The sequence below is a fragment of the Chiloscyllium punctatum genome, chromosome 44 (assembly GCF_047496795.1).
Source record: "Chiloscyllium punctatum isolate Juve2018m chromosome 44, sChiPun1.3, whole genome shotgun sequence".
Lineage (NCBI taxonomy): Eukaryota > Metazoa > Chordata > Chondrichthyes > Orectolobiformes > Hemiscylliidae > Chiloscyllium > Chiloscyllium punctatum.
In genome coordinates, this window is record NC_092782.1 from 41708672 (window position 1) to 41728022 (window position 19351).

Here is a 19351-nt window from a genome sequence, read left to right on the forward strand (position 1 = left end):
TTACTTTACAATGCATTTAAGGCTTTATATTAAAATGCATCCATCATGTGTCTTCCCAAATGACTAGTCACTGACCTCTTGAATTCTCTCTACAACCTTTCCGTGTTCTGTATCACTTGCAGACTTCGATACCATGCACTGTACACCCAGATCCGGGTACTAATAGATCACACAAAATTAAGAGACCACATTCAGGCCCCTAGGAACACAACTTCCTGCCAGTCTGACGAGAACAAAGCAAATTACAGCACGAGAACAGGCCCTTCTGCCCTTCAAGCCTGTGCCGATCCAGATTCTCGATCTAAACCTGTCGCCTATTTTCTAAGGATCAGTATCCCTCTGCTCCCTGCCCATTCATGTATCTGTCTCGGTACATCTTAAATGGCGCTACCAAGCCCGCCTCTACCGGCAATGCTTTCCAGGCACCCACCAACCTCTGGATAAAGAACTTTCCACTGATATCTCTCCTAAACCTTTCCCCTCTCACTTTGAACTCATGACCCCTCGTAATTGAGTCCCCCACTCTGGGAAAAAGCTTCTGGCTATCCATCCCGTATATATATCTCATGATTTTGTAGGCTTCAATCAGGTCTACAGGTTTTGTAGACTAATAACCACTCCCCATTGCTGTCCATTTGCCAACGTCATATCCACATCATGGCTGCAGCCTTAAACCCAAGGGTTTGAGAATGACTGTCTGAGTCTGCTGGGGCCTAATGTGAACACAGAGTTTGTACAGTCTGAAATGTGCCTCACTGTTTAATTGGACAGCACACAGAGCACATCCAGGTGTATTCTTCTCTTGGTAATACCTACTAGGACCATGGGTCCTTCACTTTGATCATTCCCTATCCCCTATTCCAAGTGGGAACATCTATACATTCTGCAGTCTCTACGGATGATCCACGACTCAAATCTAATTATAGACTGTGCCATTTTTCACTGTCTCTCAGCATGGTCATTTTCCACACCCACCCAGTAGAGTCCTAACTCTCTCTCCCCTGCACATTCCCCACTCTCACTTCCCCCCCACCCCCACCCCGCGCAGTCGCAATGCACACTCCATCCTTACTGGGGCAGTTCCCCACCTCCCCCCAAGGCAGTCCCACCTCTCACTCTTTCCCTGGGTGATCCTCTCTCTCGGGCATACTCTCTGTCCCTCCACCCTCCACCACCCAGCCCCTCTCTCTCTGTCTCTCTGTCTCTCTCTCGCGCTGCCCTCCAGCTTTGACCTGTTGTCTGTGTCAGATTGTTGGAATGGGATTGGGGTTTAAGTGTGCAAGCGCAGAGCAAGAGGCAATGCTGGAGGTTTTCACTCACCATCACACTGGGGGCAGTCACAGCGTCCAATGATGGGATGGGAGCACGGAGCTGGGGCACACAACGCCCTCACACAATGCACTGAGCCGCTCTGTAACACAACACACAGCACAGGTCAGCACAGCGGCTGGCACACTGCAGCAACAAGATGGGGAGGGGCAAGGGATGGTGGAGGGAGGGGAATGTGGGAGGAGGGGAGTGTGGAGCTAGCGGGCAGAGTAGAGGGAGGGTTACTGGAGGGGACAGTGCGGAAGAGGTGGTGGAGGGAAGTTGAATGAGCAAAGAAGGAAGGCTGAAGGATAGAGACGATGGTCACTGTGTCCCTCGGCCAAGGGAAATGGATGATTGATCCTGAATGTGGAGCTCACTTGCTCCCAGACACCGTGATGTAGTTACTCACCCGGCAGGAACATTGTGAGCATGTGTCAGTCTGATCAGCGAATGTCTGTCCGTTACCGATAGTAACACCACCATAGTAACAGCCTATGGAAGAACAGATCGCTTCTAATTGACATAATCAGTTTACAGTATAGAAACTAATCAGATTAGCACAGAGAACCACACTCCCAGAACAGTCATAACAGCCTATAGCAGAGTTTATGCATAACATTATTCACCATACATCCTTCACTTTCTAAACCATAAAAACATCGAGTCCCTTTAAATCCGGCAATGTCAATCCCAATAGCTACTTTCTGCAGGAGCCAATCCCACATTTTCACCACTTTCAGCATGAAGAGGATTCTCCAATCCCTGTACACTGACAGCTGTCTCTCAGTCCCTTTTTGACTCAGAGAGATATCTGTACACTGACTGGTATCCCGCTGTCTGTCCTATAGTGCACACAGAGTTAGCCATTCTAACTGGGAGTGGCATGGTGGCTCAGTGGTTAGCACTGCTGCTTCACAGCAGCCAGGGACCCAGGTTCAATTCCAACCTTGGGCGACTGCCTGTGTGGAGTTTGCACATTCTCCCTGTGTTTCCTCCCACAATCCAATGATGTGCAGACCAATTAAATTGGTCATGCTGAATTGCCCATAGTGTAAGGTGCATTAGTCAGAGGGAACCGGGTCTGGGTGGGTTACTTTTCAGAGGGTTGGTGTGGACTTGTTGGGCCGAAGGGCCTGTTTCCATACTGTAGGGGAATCTAATCTAAAACTGCGTGCCTTACCTTCACAGACAGGGCAGCACTGTCCCGGGAGGTTGATGGGGTGACTGCAGCCTGGACTGTAACATGGCCTCCTTGAGCAGCTGACAAAACCACTGATACACTCACAGCGACTGCAGGGGTCAAGGGGGCCAGGAAACTCCTGACCATTCAGGTACTCCTCTCCCATATAATTACACCCTGGAGCACAACAACAGAGAAGGGGATCAGGAGATCCAGCAGCAAGGAGAGGCCACATCTTCAACCCATGACAGAACATCACCCCCACCCCCCCTAACCCAGGGGAAAGCTGGGGAGAAACCCTGCGTCAAAACAAATCAGGAATCCTTTAGCAGAACCCCACTGAAAGGTAACAAAAAAAAACTCCACATAATCACCCACCCCTCTTCCTGTGGAGTTATATCCAGGTAGTTAAATGACAGAAACAGCCCATTCAGTGTGCTTAGTCCATGTGAGGTTTCAGACTTCACACAAGCCATCTCCCACTCTTTATATAATTCTCACAACAGCTCCTTCCAATGTGCGGATCACTCCCTCAAAGCAGCAAATCGGCCAACAAGAAAGGACGGCAAATCTCCCAGAATCAGGAGGAAAATCCCAAACTATCAGACAGGGTGAAGAACATGACAGGACAGTATCTGATCACTCGGCCTATCTCCCTGGAGAGACGGAAATCAGTTCTGCTGATGAGTGGAGCTCGAAAGGGAATCGAGAAACCATGTGCTCTCGGTTGCTGGCGCATACCATCACAGACTCTGCAGCAAGGTCCCTGTGTGGGGAAAGGACACTCCAGCACGGGGCACGGGGTTCGTTCACAGGAGACACTGCCTTCCCTGCACACACACACGTTACAGCTGTCTGACACGTCAGCAAACTGCTCGCCGTTGGCAAACTCCTTCCCACCAAACAGGCAGCCTGCAACAAACCAAGTGACAGAGAGATCAGGAACTGGCAGCAACGATTAACACCTCTGTTACATTACCCTCAGATGACACACACACCCCCCCCTCGCCTCCCCAACCCTCTCGCCCTGTCCCACTGCCCCTCTCAACACCCAATGGTACCTGCTCCATGTATTCCTGCTTGGTGAATGGTACTTACCATCACAGGTCCGACAACAATCCTGCAGGATGGGATGTGAGCACTGCAGGGGGGCACACGGCTTTCTCTGACAGGTGATGGTGCCGTTGTTACATATACAGGAACGGCAGGCATCGGAGGGGTCATAGAAACGCTGCATGTGCTGGTAAAGAAGGCCATTGTAACGGCATTCACTTGGGGGAGCTAGAGCAAAGAAAACCAGACGTTAACACATGACTACAGTCAATTTCAAACTAAAATACAAACCCCACACCCTACACTGTAACACACACAGACCCCTCACCCTTCACTGTAACACACACAGACCCCGCACCCCACACTGTAACACACACAGACCCCGCACCCTACACTGTAACACACACACAGACCCCGCACCCTACACTGTAACACACACATACCCGCACCCTTCACTGTAACACGCACAGACCCCGCACCCTTCACTGTAACACGCACAGACCCCGCACCCTTCACTGTAACACGCACACAGACCCCGCACCCTTCACTGTAACACACACAGACCCCGCACCCTTCACTGTAACACACATACAGACCCCGCACCCTACACTGTAACACACACAGACCCCGCACCCTTCACTGTAACACACACACAGACGCCGCACCCTACACTGTAACACGCACAGACCCCGCACCCTTCACTGTAACACACACAGACCCCGCACCCCACACTGTAACACACACAGACCCCGCACCCTACACTGTAACACACACACAGACCCCGCACCCTACACTGTAACACACACATACCCGCACCCTTCACTGTAACACGCACAGACCCCGCACCCTTCACTGTAACACGCACAGACCCCGCACCCTTCACTGTAACACGCACACAGACCCCGCACCCCACACTGTAACACACACAGACCCCGCACCCTTCACTGTAACACACACATACCCGCACCCTTCACTGTAACACACACACAGACCCCGCACCCTACACTGTAACACACAGAGACCCCGCACCCTTCAATGTAACACACAAACAGACCCCGCACCCTACACTGTAACACACACACAGACCCCGCACCCTACACTGTAACACACACACAGATGCCGCACCCTACACTGTAACACACACACAGACCCCGCACCCTACACTGTAACACACACACAGATGCCGCACCCTACACTGTAACACATACTGACCCCGCACCCTTCCCTGTAACACGCACAGACCCCGCACCCTTCCCTGTAACACGCACAGACCCCGCACCCTTCCCTGTAACAGGCACAGACCCCGCACCCTTCCCTGTAACACGCACAGACCCCGCACCCTTTACTGTAACACGCACCCAGACCCCGCACCCTACACTGTAACAGACTCAGACCCTGCACTCTTCACTATAACATCAATATCACTCACTCCCATCTGCATAATAACCACATAGTCCAAGTCCTATCATAACATCCTCATTAATGATGTGGATGAGGGAACCAAAGTTTGAAGCTTGCTGATGAAATCAAACTGGGCTGGATTGTGAGTTTTGAACAGGACAGTGAGCAGTGCAATGTCGTGCAATGTGATTAAATGTGAAGTTATAGATATTGCTATGAAAGACGGAGCAATAGGGTATGAGGTGAATGGGGATAGATTGGGAAATGTGGATGTACAAAGGGATCAATGCCCTTGTACACTCGTCAATGAAAGTAGGCGGGTAGGTGCAGCAAGTAATGAGGAATATGGTAGATCTGCTTTCATTGCAAGTGGATTTGCGTTCTGAAGTAGGGATGTCATTCTGCAGGTTTTAAGGTGGAATACTGCATGCAGTTTTGGTCTCTCTGTCTAAGGAAGGATATAGTTGCCACAGAATGAGTGCCACAAAGAGTCACTAAGTCTGATAGCAGGGATCGAGAGTGTGGCGCTGGAAAAGCACAGTGGGCGTCAGGTTTGTCCGAAACATCGACTTTCCTGCTCCTCGGATGCTGCATGACCTGCTGTGCTTTTCCAGCACCACACTCTCGACTCTAATCTCCAGCATCTGCAGTCCTCACTTTCGCCTGATGCCAGGGACGTCAGGACTGTGCTCTAAGGGGAAATGAGATCCACTTGGCCTATATTTACTGGAGTTTAGAAGATTATGAGGGGATTGGATTGAAATGTATCGTATTCTGGTCAGACTGGCTGCACAGACGGTGCTTTCCCCTAGTGTAGGAGTCTAGACCTGGGAGGACAATCTCTGGATGCAGGGTAAACCATTTAGGTTTGAGATGAGGAAAGATTTCTTCACTCACGGGACAGTGAACCTGTGGAATTCTTGGCCACAGAATGCTGTGGAGGTCAAGACACTGTACATAGTGTTCAAGGATGTGTAGGTTAGGTGATTAGTTAGGGGCAAATGGAGGATAACAGGGTCGAGAATGGGGTTGGGTGGGTTACTCTTCAGAGGGTCGGTGTGGACCCGTTGGGCCAAGTGGCCTGTTTCCACACTACTGGGATTCTATGATTCATATTCATGGAAAAGATCAATAAATGTTTATATTTAAAAGGCATCAAGGGGTAGAAATTGGAAATATGGCAATGAGCTAGAGGATCACCCATGATCATGCTGAATGGTGGAGCAGGCTTGAAGGGGTGAATGGCCTACTCCTAGTTTCTGTTTAATCCAGCATACTCCACCATAACCTTCATAAATTATCAATATTCATACACCTTTCATCATAACACCAATACATGGTGCACAGCTTTATAACATTGGAGAGAAGGCTAAATTCTCCCCATAAACAAAAACCCCAAACCTGTAAGAGAAACTCTCAAATACACCCCACACCCCTCAGTCTGACCCAATATACCCCACACCCCTCAGTCTGACCCAATATACCCCACACCCCTCAGTCTGACCCAATATACCCCACACCCCTCAGTCTGACCCAATATACCCCACACCCCTCAGTCTGACCCAATATACCCCACACCCCTCAGTCTGACCCAATATACCCCACACCCCTCAGTCTGACCCAATATACCCCACACCCCTCAGTCTGACCCAATATACCCCACACCCCTCAGTCTGACCCAATATACCCCACACCCCTCAGTCTGACCCAATATACCCCACACCCCTCAGTACAGCTCCTTGATATACCCCAGACTCCATGTAACTTGTTGATATACCCTATATCCCTCAGTATAGCCCCTCGATGAGGTACTCCACTTCCCTCAGTGTAACATTCTGGTCCATCCACTTCCTTGCAACATTTGAAGAGAAGCTCACACCCACCTGGACACTGAGGACAACATTCTCCAGGTATGAGGAATGGCTCACTGCAAGTGATAGGGGGACATCTCCTGGACAGACATTGCACGTTTCCGTTCTGCACAGAGAGAACTGACTGAGATATTTGAAAAAACAAGAGATTCAGAGACTGCACAGAGAGAGAGAGAGAGAGAGAGAGAGAGAGAGAGAGAGAGAGAGAGTCAGAGAGAGACAGACAGAGAGAGAGAGTGAGTGAGAGAGAGAGAGACAGAGAAAGAGACACACAGGGTGAGAGACACACAGAGTGAGAGACACAGAGAGAGAGGGAGAGAGAGAGACAGAGGGAGAGGGGGACAGAGAAAAAGAGAAGGACAGACAGAGAGAGAGAGAGAAACAGACACAGACAGAGAGAGAGAGGGATAGAGAGAGACTGAGGGATTGGTAAAGGAGAGAAAGAGATGGAGTGAAAGATGTGGGGGAGGGGAGTTAAATGATAAACAGAATGGTTCGCCGTTGTGATCAAATTAGTTGAGGTTTTCACCTCTTTCGACCAGGATCAATATTCTCTCCATACTCACAATGCAGTGACACTCCTTACACTTGTTAGTGGGATGTGGGAAGTCTGCACCATTGGGATACTCCTTGCCAGCAAATTGACAACCTACAGAGAGGGACATGCACACAGATTGTTCTAAATAATCCCTGTACATTCCCGGGAATTGTTCACACTGTGCCTGCCATCGGAGTCCCACTGGGAGCTGGAACATTCTCTTCTGCTCCCTTCTATCAATCTTTCTCTCTGCCCATTTTTCCTTCCCTTCACCATTCGGTCCACAGACCATTGATGGTTTCCTTACTCTTGAGCTGATCCTTTATTTCTATCCCCGTCCGCCTGTCCCAGCTCCCCCCCCCACCCCGCCAGTCCCAGCTCCCCCCCCCCCACCCCGCCAGTCCCAGCTCCCCCCCCCCACCCCGCCAGTCCCAGCTCCCCCCCCCACCCCGCCAGTCCCAGCTCACCCCCCCACCCCGCCAGTCCCAGCTCACCCCCCCACCCCGCCAGTCCCAGCTCACCCCCCCACCCCGCCAGTCCCAGCTCCCCCGCCACCCCGCCTGTCCCAGCTCACCCCCCACCCGGCCTGTCCCAGCTCACCCCCCACCCGGCCTGTCCCAGCTCACCCCTTACCCGGCCTGTCCCAGCTCGCCCCTTACCCGGCCTGTCCCAGCTCCACCCCGCCTGTCCCAGCTCACTCCCCACCCGGCCTGCCTGTCCCAGCGCCCCCATACCCTGCCTGTCCCAGCACCCCCATACCCTGCCTGTCCCAGCACAACCCTACCCTGCCTGTCCCAGCCCCCACCCCATCTGTCCCAGCTACCCCTCCCGCCCCCCACCCCAAGCAGGCAGTTACCATTGCAGTTGTTATGACAGCAGGATCCTGACAGAGGGTAGGAACACAGGGCGCTGATACAATCCCTCTTCTCACAGGTCACCTGGCCGTTCACACAGGTACACTCCTGGCATGGATTCACAGGATTGGGGAATCGCTGGCCATCCAATAAAACACGCCCCTCAAACATACAGTCTGTAGATACAAATGCAAGGAGCCCATTACAAAGGTGGTTATCCTGGCCTCAACTTCCTATCAGTGTTCACACTCTCTTTCCCCCATCCTATCATTGTTATATACTTTAGTCAGCATCAGTGGGACTTTAACCCAGACAAAGTCAGTGTGTGTGGGACTGTACCCCAGTGGGGGTCAGTGTGTGTGGGACTGTACCTCAGGGAGTGTCAATGTGTGTGGGACTGTACCCCAGGGAGGGTCAATGTGTATGGGACTGTACCTCAGGGAGTGTCAATGTGTGTGGGACTGTACCCCAGGGAGGGTCAATGTGTATGGGACTGTACCCCAGGGAGGGTCAGTGTGTGTGGGACTGTACCCCAGGAAGGGTCAGTGTGTGTGGGACGGTATCCCAGTGGGGGGTCAGTGTGTGTGGGACGGTACCCCAGTGGGGGGTCAGTGTGTGTGGGACTGTATCCCTGTGGGGGGTCAGTGTGTGTGGGACTGGACCCCAGTGGGGGGGTCAGTGTGTGTGGGACTGGACCCCAGTGGGGGGTCAGTGTGTGGAAGATTAGTTGGGGCAGCAATGGACAAAGATGACTAACTAGGCTCCTGAAACAAACAAAACAGAAAAATACTGGAGAAACACAGCAGGTCTGGTAGCATCTGTGGAGAGAAAAATAGAGTAAAATTTGAAGGGTCACTGGGCCCAAAACATTCACTCTGCTTTTCTCTCCACAGCTGCGAGGAGGGAGTGAGGACTGGAAGTGTGGCGTTGGAAAGAGCTCCACAGGTCGGGCAGCATCTGTGAAGCAGGAGAATCAAGGTTTCGGGCAGGACCTTTCGTGCAGACTGGATGAAGTGTCCTCCCTGAGATGTTAAGTTTCCTGCTCCTCGGCTGCTGCCTGACCTGCCGAGCATTTTCCAGCGCCACATTTTATCGACGTTCCACAGACACTGCCAGATATGCTGAGTTTCTCCAGCAATTTCTGTTTATAGAACATAGAACAATACAGTGCAGAACAGGTCCTCAATGTTGCGCTGACCTGTGAACTATTCTCGGCTCGTCCCCCTACACTATCCGAAAATCATCCACGTGCTTATCTAAGGATTGTTTAAATCTCCCTAATATGGCTGAGTAGCATGTTTCTTTCAAATCACCAGCGTCCGCAGTTTTGTTCCTTGGTTTTTGCATGTGATCACTTTCTAACAGGTTGCATTGTTTTAAGACACACCTTGCTGTCAGACAATCTGCGGAGACCAGCTCAGCTCCTTGCTCCCTCCTGGTTATTGTCTGACCACTGACAATACCCACCCAGCTCACCCACTTGCTACCTGACTGATGTAAACAATCTACCCTCAGCCCCACAGCTGCCCTTACCTGGGCACTTCGCACAGCACTGCCCTGCTTTCCTCTCTGGCCGTGTGCAGCTTGTTGGAAGACAGTCAGTTGGTGTACAGCGCACTGTCCCACTCTGTCAGGAGATGAGACATCACGTGATTTAAGGGGAACTCAGACACTTCCTAAAGCAGGCACTTGTTCCCGACTTTTCAACATTCTCATTTCTCAATCTTCATCTCTGAGTAGTTTGAGCTTCAAGGAGATTCTCAGATAAAATTGGATTGCATAGACACACAAACAAAACCACACAGTCTTAGACACACACACTTTCAGACTTACTCAGCTATGGCCAGTGCTTGGCAAGTCCAGCAAGAGAGGGCCCAGTACTGTAGCCCTCACTTTTTGTGGTATATGTTACTGACCTGGACAAGATCAAGAACTTTGCAGACTATATCAAACTTGGTCGCATGGTGGTACTGAGGTGGTGAGCTGTGGTCTGCAGGAAGATATCAGTGGAATGGTCAAATGGGCCGACATGTGGCAAATGGAATTGAACCCAGTGAAGAGTGAGGTGATGCATTTGGGAGGTCAAACAAGGAATACCTAAATGATGGGAGAATTCTGAGAGATATAGAGGAAGTTCTGGACCTGGGAGTGAATGTTCATATGTCTCTGATGTTAGCTGGACAGGTTAATAAGCAGTTAAAGTGGTATTAGCCAGAGAATAGAATATAAGAGCAGGGCGATTATGCTGGAACTGTATAAATCATTGGACGTGTCACAACTTGAGGACTGTGAGCAATTCTGGTCACCACAGACTCATACAGCATGGAAACAAACCCTTCGATCCAACCAGTCCATGCCGAATATAACCCCAACGGAACCTAGTCTTAGCTTCCTGTTCCTGGCCCACATTACAAAAAGGATGGAATGTGAGTTTGAGAGAGTACAGAGGAGATTTATGAAGATGTAGCCTTGACTGGAAAAAATTTAGTGATAAGGAACGATTTGGTAGGTTGGGGTTGTACTTCCTGGAACAGGTAAGGCTGAGGGGCGATTGATTACCTTGTAGAGAACTGTGAGGAGCCTGGATGGAGTGGACAAGTGGGGCCTATTCACAGGTGGAAGAATTAAAATTACAGGTGGAAGAATTAGAGAGGAAACATAGAAACAATTTTTCACCCAGAGGATGGTAAGGATCTGGGACTTAGTCCCTGAATGGGTTTCAACCTCTATAAACATCAACTCATGTGAAAGGGGATCTGGATATGCATCACATGTGGCACAACTTGTACAGTTATGGATCAAATGTTGAAATGGTGTGATTAGTCTGTGATAACCCCTACAAGGCCCATTGGGAATCACTAATTAACCTCCTTGTGGAGCTCAATGAGTATGAGTTTTCTTGGTAACAGGCAATGGCCCGCCCTGTGGAACTCATCACCTGAGCCCTTTGGGATGGCTCTGCAGAACTCTCTGGCCTAGGCTTGGACCGGCCTGTCCATGCCACGAGTAGCAGCTCAATTTGGTGTTCAACAATAAATGACGTTCCTTTCCAGTTAGATTTCCCGAGTTATTACAGTCCAGATGGCTCGTTTCCAGCTGTTGTAGACATAATCGGCCAAGCGGCCTCTCTCTGAGCCGTAAACTTTCGATCATTCTGCCACATGGACACACACAGGCAGACGCATTCCCACAGGAGACGGAGGAGGTGTAGGAAAGAGGCTTACCTGGCAGTGACAGTTCTGACAAGGATTGTCAGGGTCGATAAACTCCTGGCCATTCCTGTACTGTCGCTTGTTGTATGTGCATTGATCACATGATGGACAACAATTTCCTGGTAACCAAATTCACAGCATATTAGGTTAAAGATGCATACAACCACTAACTCTAACTCTGAGCGTGTTTCTGCACCCTTGACCTTTTCCCGGCATGGTAATCTGTCACCCATCTCAACACGCGAACCCAAAATCCCCTCAAGATATCTCCCAATACCCAATTAAATGTCTACGCCTGCGCACCACCCCAGAAACTATATCCACCCTTCTCCTCCGATGACCCGTCTTGTCTCAGTGACTGTACCCCTGATGGACGTGCTGCCGTTTGTTAGTTGAGTTGGTATCAGATTGGTTGGGACACATACCATTGTTTAAGCTTGGGTGTAGACAGGAGACAGGTGGGCAGTGCTTGGGTCTGCAGGTGACATTACCATTGGCACAGGTACAGGTGGTGCACTGACTCTCCTCCAGTTCCCATTCTGCTCCATCTTCATACTCCAGCCCCTGCATGATACACACTGATGGAGGAAAAACACACACACACACAACATATACACACACACACAACTAAATATAAATGTAACAACAGAGTTACACAGGCTCAGGGTCAGATCCAGTTCAATGGCTTAGGTTAGTTTCACTCATTTGCCCGTAAACAATGTATCTCAAAACTAATGAACACATTTCATGAAATTCAGAACACAGACAGGGTATGGCCCAAGGAAGAATGGATTAGATTTGGGCCAAAATCCAAATCCATTCTCTAATTTTTTTTTAAATGCTCCACTATGGAGATATGGAGAATTGACATTTTGCTGAGAATTTTCCAGATTGTTTTGTTGAACAAGGGGAGTGTGGGGGGGAATGTGTGGAGGGTGTGTGCAGGGGCATGTGTGCCTGCGGGGGTGGGTGTGTGTGCTGGGGGGGGGGGGGTGTATTTGCGCAGGAGGGTGTGTGCGCGCGGTGGGGGGGTGTGTGTGCGCGCAGGGGGAATGTGTGGAGGGTGTGCAGGATGTGTGTGTCTGCGGGGGCCAGTGTGTGCACTGGGAGGGGGGGTGTGTGTGCGCAAGGGTGTGTGCACGCGCGGAAGGGGGGTGTGTGTGCGGAGGGCGTGTGTGTGGAGGGTGTGTGTGCAGAGAGGGGGGTTGTGTCGGCAGGGGCGTGTGTGTGTGTCTGCGGGGGTGTGCGCGCCTGTGGGGGTGTGTGTGTGTGCGCGCGGGAGGTGCATGTGCAGGGGGGGGTGCCTGCGGGGTGGGTGTCTGCAGGGGGAGTGTCTGCGGGGGGAGAGTGTGTGCACGGGGGTGTGTGCGAGGGGGGTGCGCGCGGGGTGGGGGGGGAAAGAGAGTGTGCAGGGGGGTTTGTGCACGCAGGGGGTATGTGTCTGCAGGGGTGTGTGTGGGTGTGTGTCTGCTGGGGTGTGTGTGCACAGGGGTGTGTGTGTGTGGAAGGGGATGTGTGTGCGCAGGGGGAGTGTCTGAAGGAGGAGAGTGCACGCGTCTGAAGGAGGAGAGTGCACGCGCAGGGGTGTAGGTCTGTGGGGGGGGGGGGGTGTGCGTGGGTGTGCCTCTGCGGGGGTGTGTGTCTACAGTGGAGGTGTGTCTGCAGGGGTGTGTGTCTACAGTGGAGGTGTGTCTGCAGGGGGGTGTGTCTGGGGGGGTTGAGTGTGTGTCTGTGGGGAGTGTGTGCAGGGGGGTTTGCGTGGGGGGTGTGTCTGCAGGGGGTTTTATGTGCGTGGGTGTGCGCACGCGGGAGGGGTGTGCGCACGCGGGAGGAGTGTGCGCACGCAGGGAGTGTGTGTGCGGGGATGTGTGTGTGTGCAGGGGGATGTGGGTGCGGGAGGGGGGGTGTCTGAGGGAGCGTGTGTGTGTCTGTGTGCGGAGGGGTGTGCGCACGGGGGAGGTGTGCGCGCGCGGGGGGTATGTGCGTGCGAGGAGTGTGTGTGTAGGGGGGGGTGTGTGCAGGGGGCTGTGTGGGTGCAGGGGTGTGTGGGTGCGGGGGTGTGTGGGTGCGGGGGTGTGTGGGTGCGGGGGTGTGTGGGTGCGGGGGTGTGTGCGTGTGGGGGGGAAGAGTGTGTGGGGGGGTGTGTGTGGGGAGTGTGGGGGGGGGGGGGGGAAGTGTGTGTGGGGGGGAGGAGTGTGTGGGGGTGTGTGTGTGGGGGGGGGGGTGTGTGTAGGGGGGTGGAGTGTGTGTGGAGGGAGGTGTGTGTGGGGGGGGGTGTGTGGGGGGGGTGTGTGTGGAGAGGGGGGTGTGTGTGGAGAGGGGGGGTGTGTGTGGAGGGGGGTGTGTGTGGAGGGGGGTGTGTGTGGAGGGGGGTGTGTGTGGAGGGGGGTGTGTGTGGAGGGGGGTGTGTGTGTGTGTGTGTGTGTGTGTGTGTGTGTGTGTGTGTGTGTGTGTGTGTGTGTGTGAGAGAGAGTGAGGGGGGTGTGTGTGCAGGGGGGGGTGTCAGAGGGGGGTATGTGTGCAGGGGGCTGTGTGGGTGAGGGGCTGTGGGGGTGTGGGGCTGTATGTATAGGGTGCGTGTGTGTGTGTGTCGGGGGGAGTGTGTGGGGGGGGTATGTGGGGGTTGGAGTGTGTGTGGAGGGGGTGTGTGTGTGGAGGGGGGGTGTGTGCGGGGTGGGGTGTGTGTGTTTGGGGGGGTTGTGTGTGCAGAGGGCTGTGTGGGTGAGGGGCTGTGTGTATAGTGTGTGTGTGTGTGTGTGTGTGTCGGGTGTGTGTGTGGGGGGTGTGTGCGTGCGGGGGGTGGTGCGCGTGCGGTGGGGGGGGGTGCGTGGAGGGGGCTGTGGGGGTGCGGGGGGATATGTGGGTGCGGGGGGTATGTGGGTGCGGGGGGTATGTGGGTGCGGGGGGTATGTGGGTGCGGGGGGTATGTGGGTGCGGGGGGTATGTGGGTGCGGGGGGTATGTGGGTGCGGGGGGTATGTGGGTGCGGGGGGTATGTGGGTGCGGGGGGTATGTGGGTGCGGGGGGTATGTGGGTGCGGGGGGGTTGTGTGCAGGATGTGTGTGTGGGGGTGTGTGTGTGGGGGTTGTATGTGTGGGGGGTGTGTGTGTGGGGAGGGGTGTGTGTGGGGAGGGGTGTGTGTAGGGAGGGGTGTGTGTAGGGAGGGGTGTGTGTAGGGAGGGGTGTGTGTGGGGAGGGGTGTGTGTGGGTAGGGGTGTGTGTGGGTAGGGGTGTGTGTGGGGAGGGGTGTGTGTGGGGAGGGGTGTGTGTGTGGCGCTGCGTGTGGGCCGGTGCTTGTGGGGGTGTGGGGTGGGTGGGTGTGTGCGGGGGGGGGGGGAGGGGTGTGTGTGCGGGGTGCGTTTGCGCCGGTGCGTGTGGGTGTGTGTGTGGGGTGTGTGTGTTGGGGGGCATGTGTGGGGCAGTGTTGGGGGTTGTGGGGCTGGTGTGAGGCTGGTGTGAGGGGGGTTGTGTTTGGCAGTGGTGTGTGGGGCAGTGGTGTGTGGGGAGGTTTTGTAGGGGGTTTGTAAGGGAGCTGCAGGTGGGTGTGCGTGGGGTGTGTGTGCCTGTGTGTGGGTGGGTGTGGGTGAGGGTGTGTGGGTGGGTGTGGGTGAGGGTGTGTGGGTGGGGGTGTCTGCAGCAGAAGGTTTCCAGACTGCAATACAGTGCATCTCTCTCTCCCTAGAGTGAAGTCACCAAAAACTGAAAGAAAGCCAAGTAGTCTCTCCCACCATTTGCTACACACTATTGCCTCTAACCAGTGACTGAGCAATTGAACAGTTTAATAATCTGTTCCCTCAGTTTAAAAAGAAGCTGTAAGAATGTGGATATGAAATTCAGAGGAAAGGGAAGACTTGAAAGAAGCAAATGTGACACCTCATGAGATCTTGTGGATTGGTGCTATTAAACTGCTAATTTGGTTTCTCCCCATCCATCACTTTATATTTGCTTAGAGAGAAATAGGGTTAATGTTTTGAGTCAGACATGACTTAAGAGTTATATCGGATTTGAAATGTCAACTCAGTTTCTCTATCCCCAGAAACGACCAGACCTGCTAAGTTTCTCCAGTATTCTCCATGTTTGTTAGTTTGTCTGCGACTGTCTATATTTGTACATTGGGCTAACAGAACTTAAGTAGGGTTATAACTTGCTTAGTCATATTTTTGTTCTCTTGTGGTTAGAACCAATTTCTCTGTAATAAATAATAGTTTGTGTTAAGTGCAGAAACTGGGTCAGTACTTTCTGATCATACTGATAAATTGAAATTACTCGGGTAAAGCTAACATTCAAGTGGAAGTGGATACTGCGGATGCCGGAGGTTAGAGTCTCGATTACAGTGGTGCTGGAAAAACACAGCAGGTCAAGCAGCATTCGAGGAGCAGGAAAATCGACGTTTCGGGCAAAATTCCTGATGAAGGGCTTTTGCCCAAAACGTTAATTTTCCTGCTCCTCGGATGCTGCTTGACCTGCTGTACTTTTTCAGCACCATTCTGATCTTAAATCTAACATTTGTGGATTTAGGATTGGTTTTCCTTACATTTATATCTTGAGGGACCAGTTCAGATGAAGAATATCACTTACCTGTACAGGTGGGACAGCACTGTCCCGGATCTCTGAATGGGTTACTGCAGATCAGTGGGGGGCAGATTTCCTCCTGACATTGTACGTCACCATTCTAAGCAACAAATAATTCAGACATTGCATTAGGATTTTTCTGTCCTCACCTCAATAAACACTCCCAAGTCCTAATAGCCCCTCAGATGAGTGGAGATCTTCACAATACTCACTGCCTTCAGTTGGGTCTCTATCTACCTGGGACAAATTCCCTCCCTATACGCGTTCTCTCCTCTTATTAAAACATCCTCTAAAACCACCCTCATCATTGATTAAGCTGTTAGTCTGTGCAGCCCTCATCCAGAACGACACCAATGAGGCCCCTCAGCGTTGAGCCTCCGACAGTGTGGCGCTCCCTCAGTACTGAGCCTCCAACAGCACGGTTCTCCCTCAGCGCTGAGCTTCTGACAGTGTGGCACTCCCTCAGTACTGAGCCTCCGACAGCATGGCACTGCCTCAGCGCTGAGCCTCCGACAGTGTGGCGCTCCCTCAGCGCTGAGCCTCCGACAGCACGGTGCTCCCTCAGCGCTGAGCTTCTGACAGTGTGGTGCTCCCTCAGCGCTGAGCCTCCGACAGTGTGGCGCTCCCTCAGCGCTGAGCCTCCGACAGCACGGTGCTCCCTCAGCGCTGAGCCTCCGACAGCACGGTGCTCCCTCAGCTCTGAGCCTCCGACAGTGTGGCGCTCCCTCAGCTCTGAGCCTCCGACAGTGTGGCGCTCCCTCAGCTCTGAGCCTCCGACAGCACGGTGCTCCCTCAGCGCTGAGCCTCCGACAGTGTGGCGCTCCCTCAGCGCTGAGCCTCCGACAGCACGGTGCTCCCTCAGCACTGAGCTTCTGACAGTGTGGTGCTCCCTCAGCGCTGAGCCTCCGACAGTGTGACGCTCCCTCAGCGCTGAGCCTCCGACAGCACGGTGCTCCCTCAGCGCTGAGCCTCCGACAGCACGGTGCTCCCTCAGCTCTGAGCCTCCGACAGCACGGTGCTCCCTCAGCGCTGAGCCTCCGACAGTGTGGCGCTCCCTCAGCTCTGAGCCTCCGACAGCACGGTGCTCCCTCAGCGCTGAGCCTCCGACAGCGTGGCACTGCCTCAGCGCTGAGCCTCTGACAGTGTGGCACTCCCTCAGCGCTGAGCCTCCGACAGCGTGGCACTGCCTCAGCGCTGAGCCTCCGACAGCGTGGCACTGCCTCAGCGCTGAGCCTCCGACAGCGTGGCACTGCCTCAGCGCTGAGCCTCCGACAGCGTGGCACTGCCTCAGCGCTGAGCCTCCGACAGCGTGGCACTGCCTCAGCGCTGAGCCTCCGACAGCGTGGCACTGCCTCAGCGCTGAGCCTCCGACAGCGTGGCACTGCCTCAGCGCTGAGCCTCCGACAGCGTGGCACTGCCTCAGCGCTGAGCCTCCGACAGCGCTGAAATCTCCAACAATGCTGTGCTTAGTCTGTGCCAATTACAGAGGAACCTTGATTATCTGGTGTTCGATGATCCGAATATTGGATTATCTGTCAAGATCGCAAAGGTCCCAATGCTTGACTAAACTAGGTTATCTGGCATTCGATTAATTGAACGAAATATTCCCTGCCCGTGTCCGGATAAGCAAGGTTCCTCTGTTCTTCTGGTGTGTTGTGGTCCCTTCGTACTGCCTCTCTGAGGAGTTTGTGTTCATTGAGAGCAGAGTGTGTGCGCGCGCGTCCATCCGTCCGTCCTATTGCTGAGGCTCATAGCATTAATGCATCGCTGTGTTGTGGAGAAGCCCAGGAACCCCTATCTTTTAGGTATCTGTATATTCCCCCAGACTTCACAGGGCCCCTTTTAATGACATAAAGAAACACCGCATCACTGTGCAAGACCATGTACTCACTGAACAAGTGCACTGAATGCAGGGTCCACCAAAAATGGGGTGAAACATCTGGCCATTGCCAATGAGGGCACTCTCATACTCGCACACTGAATGGGGGAAACACAACAGATGGTGGTAAAGTATCACATTCGGTCTGCAACACAGATTACACAACTGTTACATTGCGGAGTTTCACATGCGAAATTCTTGCCTTTAACCTTCCCGCCCAATCACAAAATGGCCCAATGTCAGAATTTACTTGTGACACCGCGACCGTTGAGAATGGGAATGTAGACTGGACAGAGAGCTCTTGTGCCCTGTACTCTGACTGACCGGAACAGAATCAGCACCATCACATGCTCCTGTGTCAGTCAGTGCACGAAGAGATTGTCAGAGCTCAGCTCAGGGACTTCAGCTAATCATTTATTGGACATCAAACAGATAAACAGTCAGTACATAGTGTATTTACAAACTTTCTGAATCTCCTCAAGATACGGTCAATGGTTTCCTGCATTAATTTTCCACAACAAGCTGATCTTTGAAACTTCGTGCCAGGTGGAAAAAAACTAATGAAAAACAATTAAGAGTCTTGCATTTCCATAGCGCCTGTCATGAACTAAGCAGCAGAAGGAGTATGCCACTCAGCCTTCAAACTGACTCCACCATTCAATTCAATCATGTCTGACAGAAAGTGCTGGGGAAACTCAGCAGGACTGGCAGCATCTGTAGAGAAAGAAACAGTGGTAATGCTCCTCACCAGGCACTGGACTCGAGGTGTTAACTCATTTTCTCATTCTGCAGAATTTCTCCATTGCTTTCCAGTTTCGTTTCCCAATTTACAGCAAGTCTGACTTTGGGCTACCAATCCCCTGTCTTGCTCACTCCTTCCATTCCTTCATTCTTGGAGAGACCCCAAACTTAAACACATTCAACCACGGTGGATCCACAACCCTCCAGGTCAAGCATTCCAAAGGTTCACAGCCCTTCAAAGAAGGGAATTTCTCCTCCTGTCTGTCGGCCCCTTCTACTGAAACTGTGCCTCTTGCCAGACAGCCCAGCCCTGTGTCTATCCCTTCACCCTCCCTCAGAATACTGACCCAGTTTACACTACTCTCATTCCAAGACCTAATCTAGTGGGCCTCTGCCAAACTGCCTCAGATGTCAGTATATCTTTCCTTAACATAAATACTCAAACTGCACACAGGATTCCATAAGAACATGAGACATAGGAGTCGAAGCAAGGCCGTTCGGCCCATCAAGTCCACTCCGCCATTCAATCCTGGCTGATGGGCATTTCAACGCCACTTACCTGCACTCTCCCCGTTGCCCTTAATTCTTTGCAAGATCAAGTGTTTATCAATCTCTGACTTGAAGACATTTAACGTCCCGGCTTCCACTGCGCTCCATGGCAATGAATTCCACAGGCCCTCCACTGTCTGGCTGAAGAAATGTCTCCTCATTTCCATTCTATATTGACCCCCTCGGATTCT

General features: G+C 52.6%; 1 protein-coding gene across 1 annotated transcript in view; it reads right to left on the minus strand.

The window, feature by feature from the left end:
* The window catches only part of kcp (kielin cysteine rich BMP regulator), a 161117-nt gene that overhangs the window by 47126 nt on the left and 94640 nt on the right, over window positions 1–19351 (minus strand). Inside the window, exons 20-32 of the mRNA XM_072562062.1 lie at window positions 17883–18035; window positions 15998–16091; window positions 11846–11998; window positions 11433–11539; window positions 9742–9835; window positions 8211–8384; window positions 7383–7465; window positions 6829–6922; window positions 3590–3772; window positions 3233–3403; window positions 2492–2668; window positions 1721–1803; window positions 1321–1411 (exon numbers count right to left, since the gene is read on the minus strand). Of these exons, the coding sequence (XP_072418163.1) occupies window positions 1321–1411; window positions 1721–1803; window positions 2492–2668; window positions 3233–3403; window positions 3590–3772; window positions 6829–6922; window positions 7383–7465; window positions 8211–8384; window positions 9742–9835; window positions 11433–11539; window positions 11846–11998; window positions 15998–16091; window positions 17883–18035 (1657 nt within the window). The remainder of the gene's footprint in view (window positions 1–1320; window positions 1412–1720; window positions 1804–2491; window positions 2669–3232; window positions 3404–3589; window positions 3773–6828; window positions 6923–7382; window positions 7466–8210; window positions 8385–9741; window positions 9836–11432; window positions 11540–11845; window positions 11999–15997; window positions 16092–17882; window positions 18036–19351) is intronic.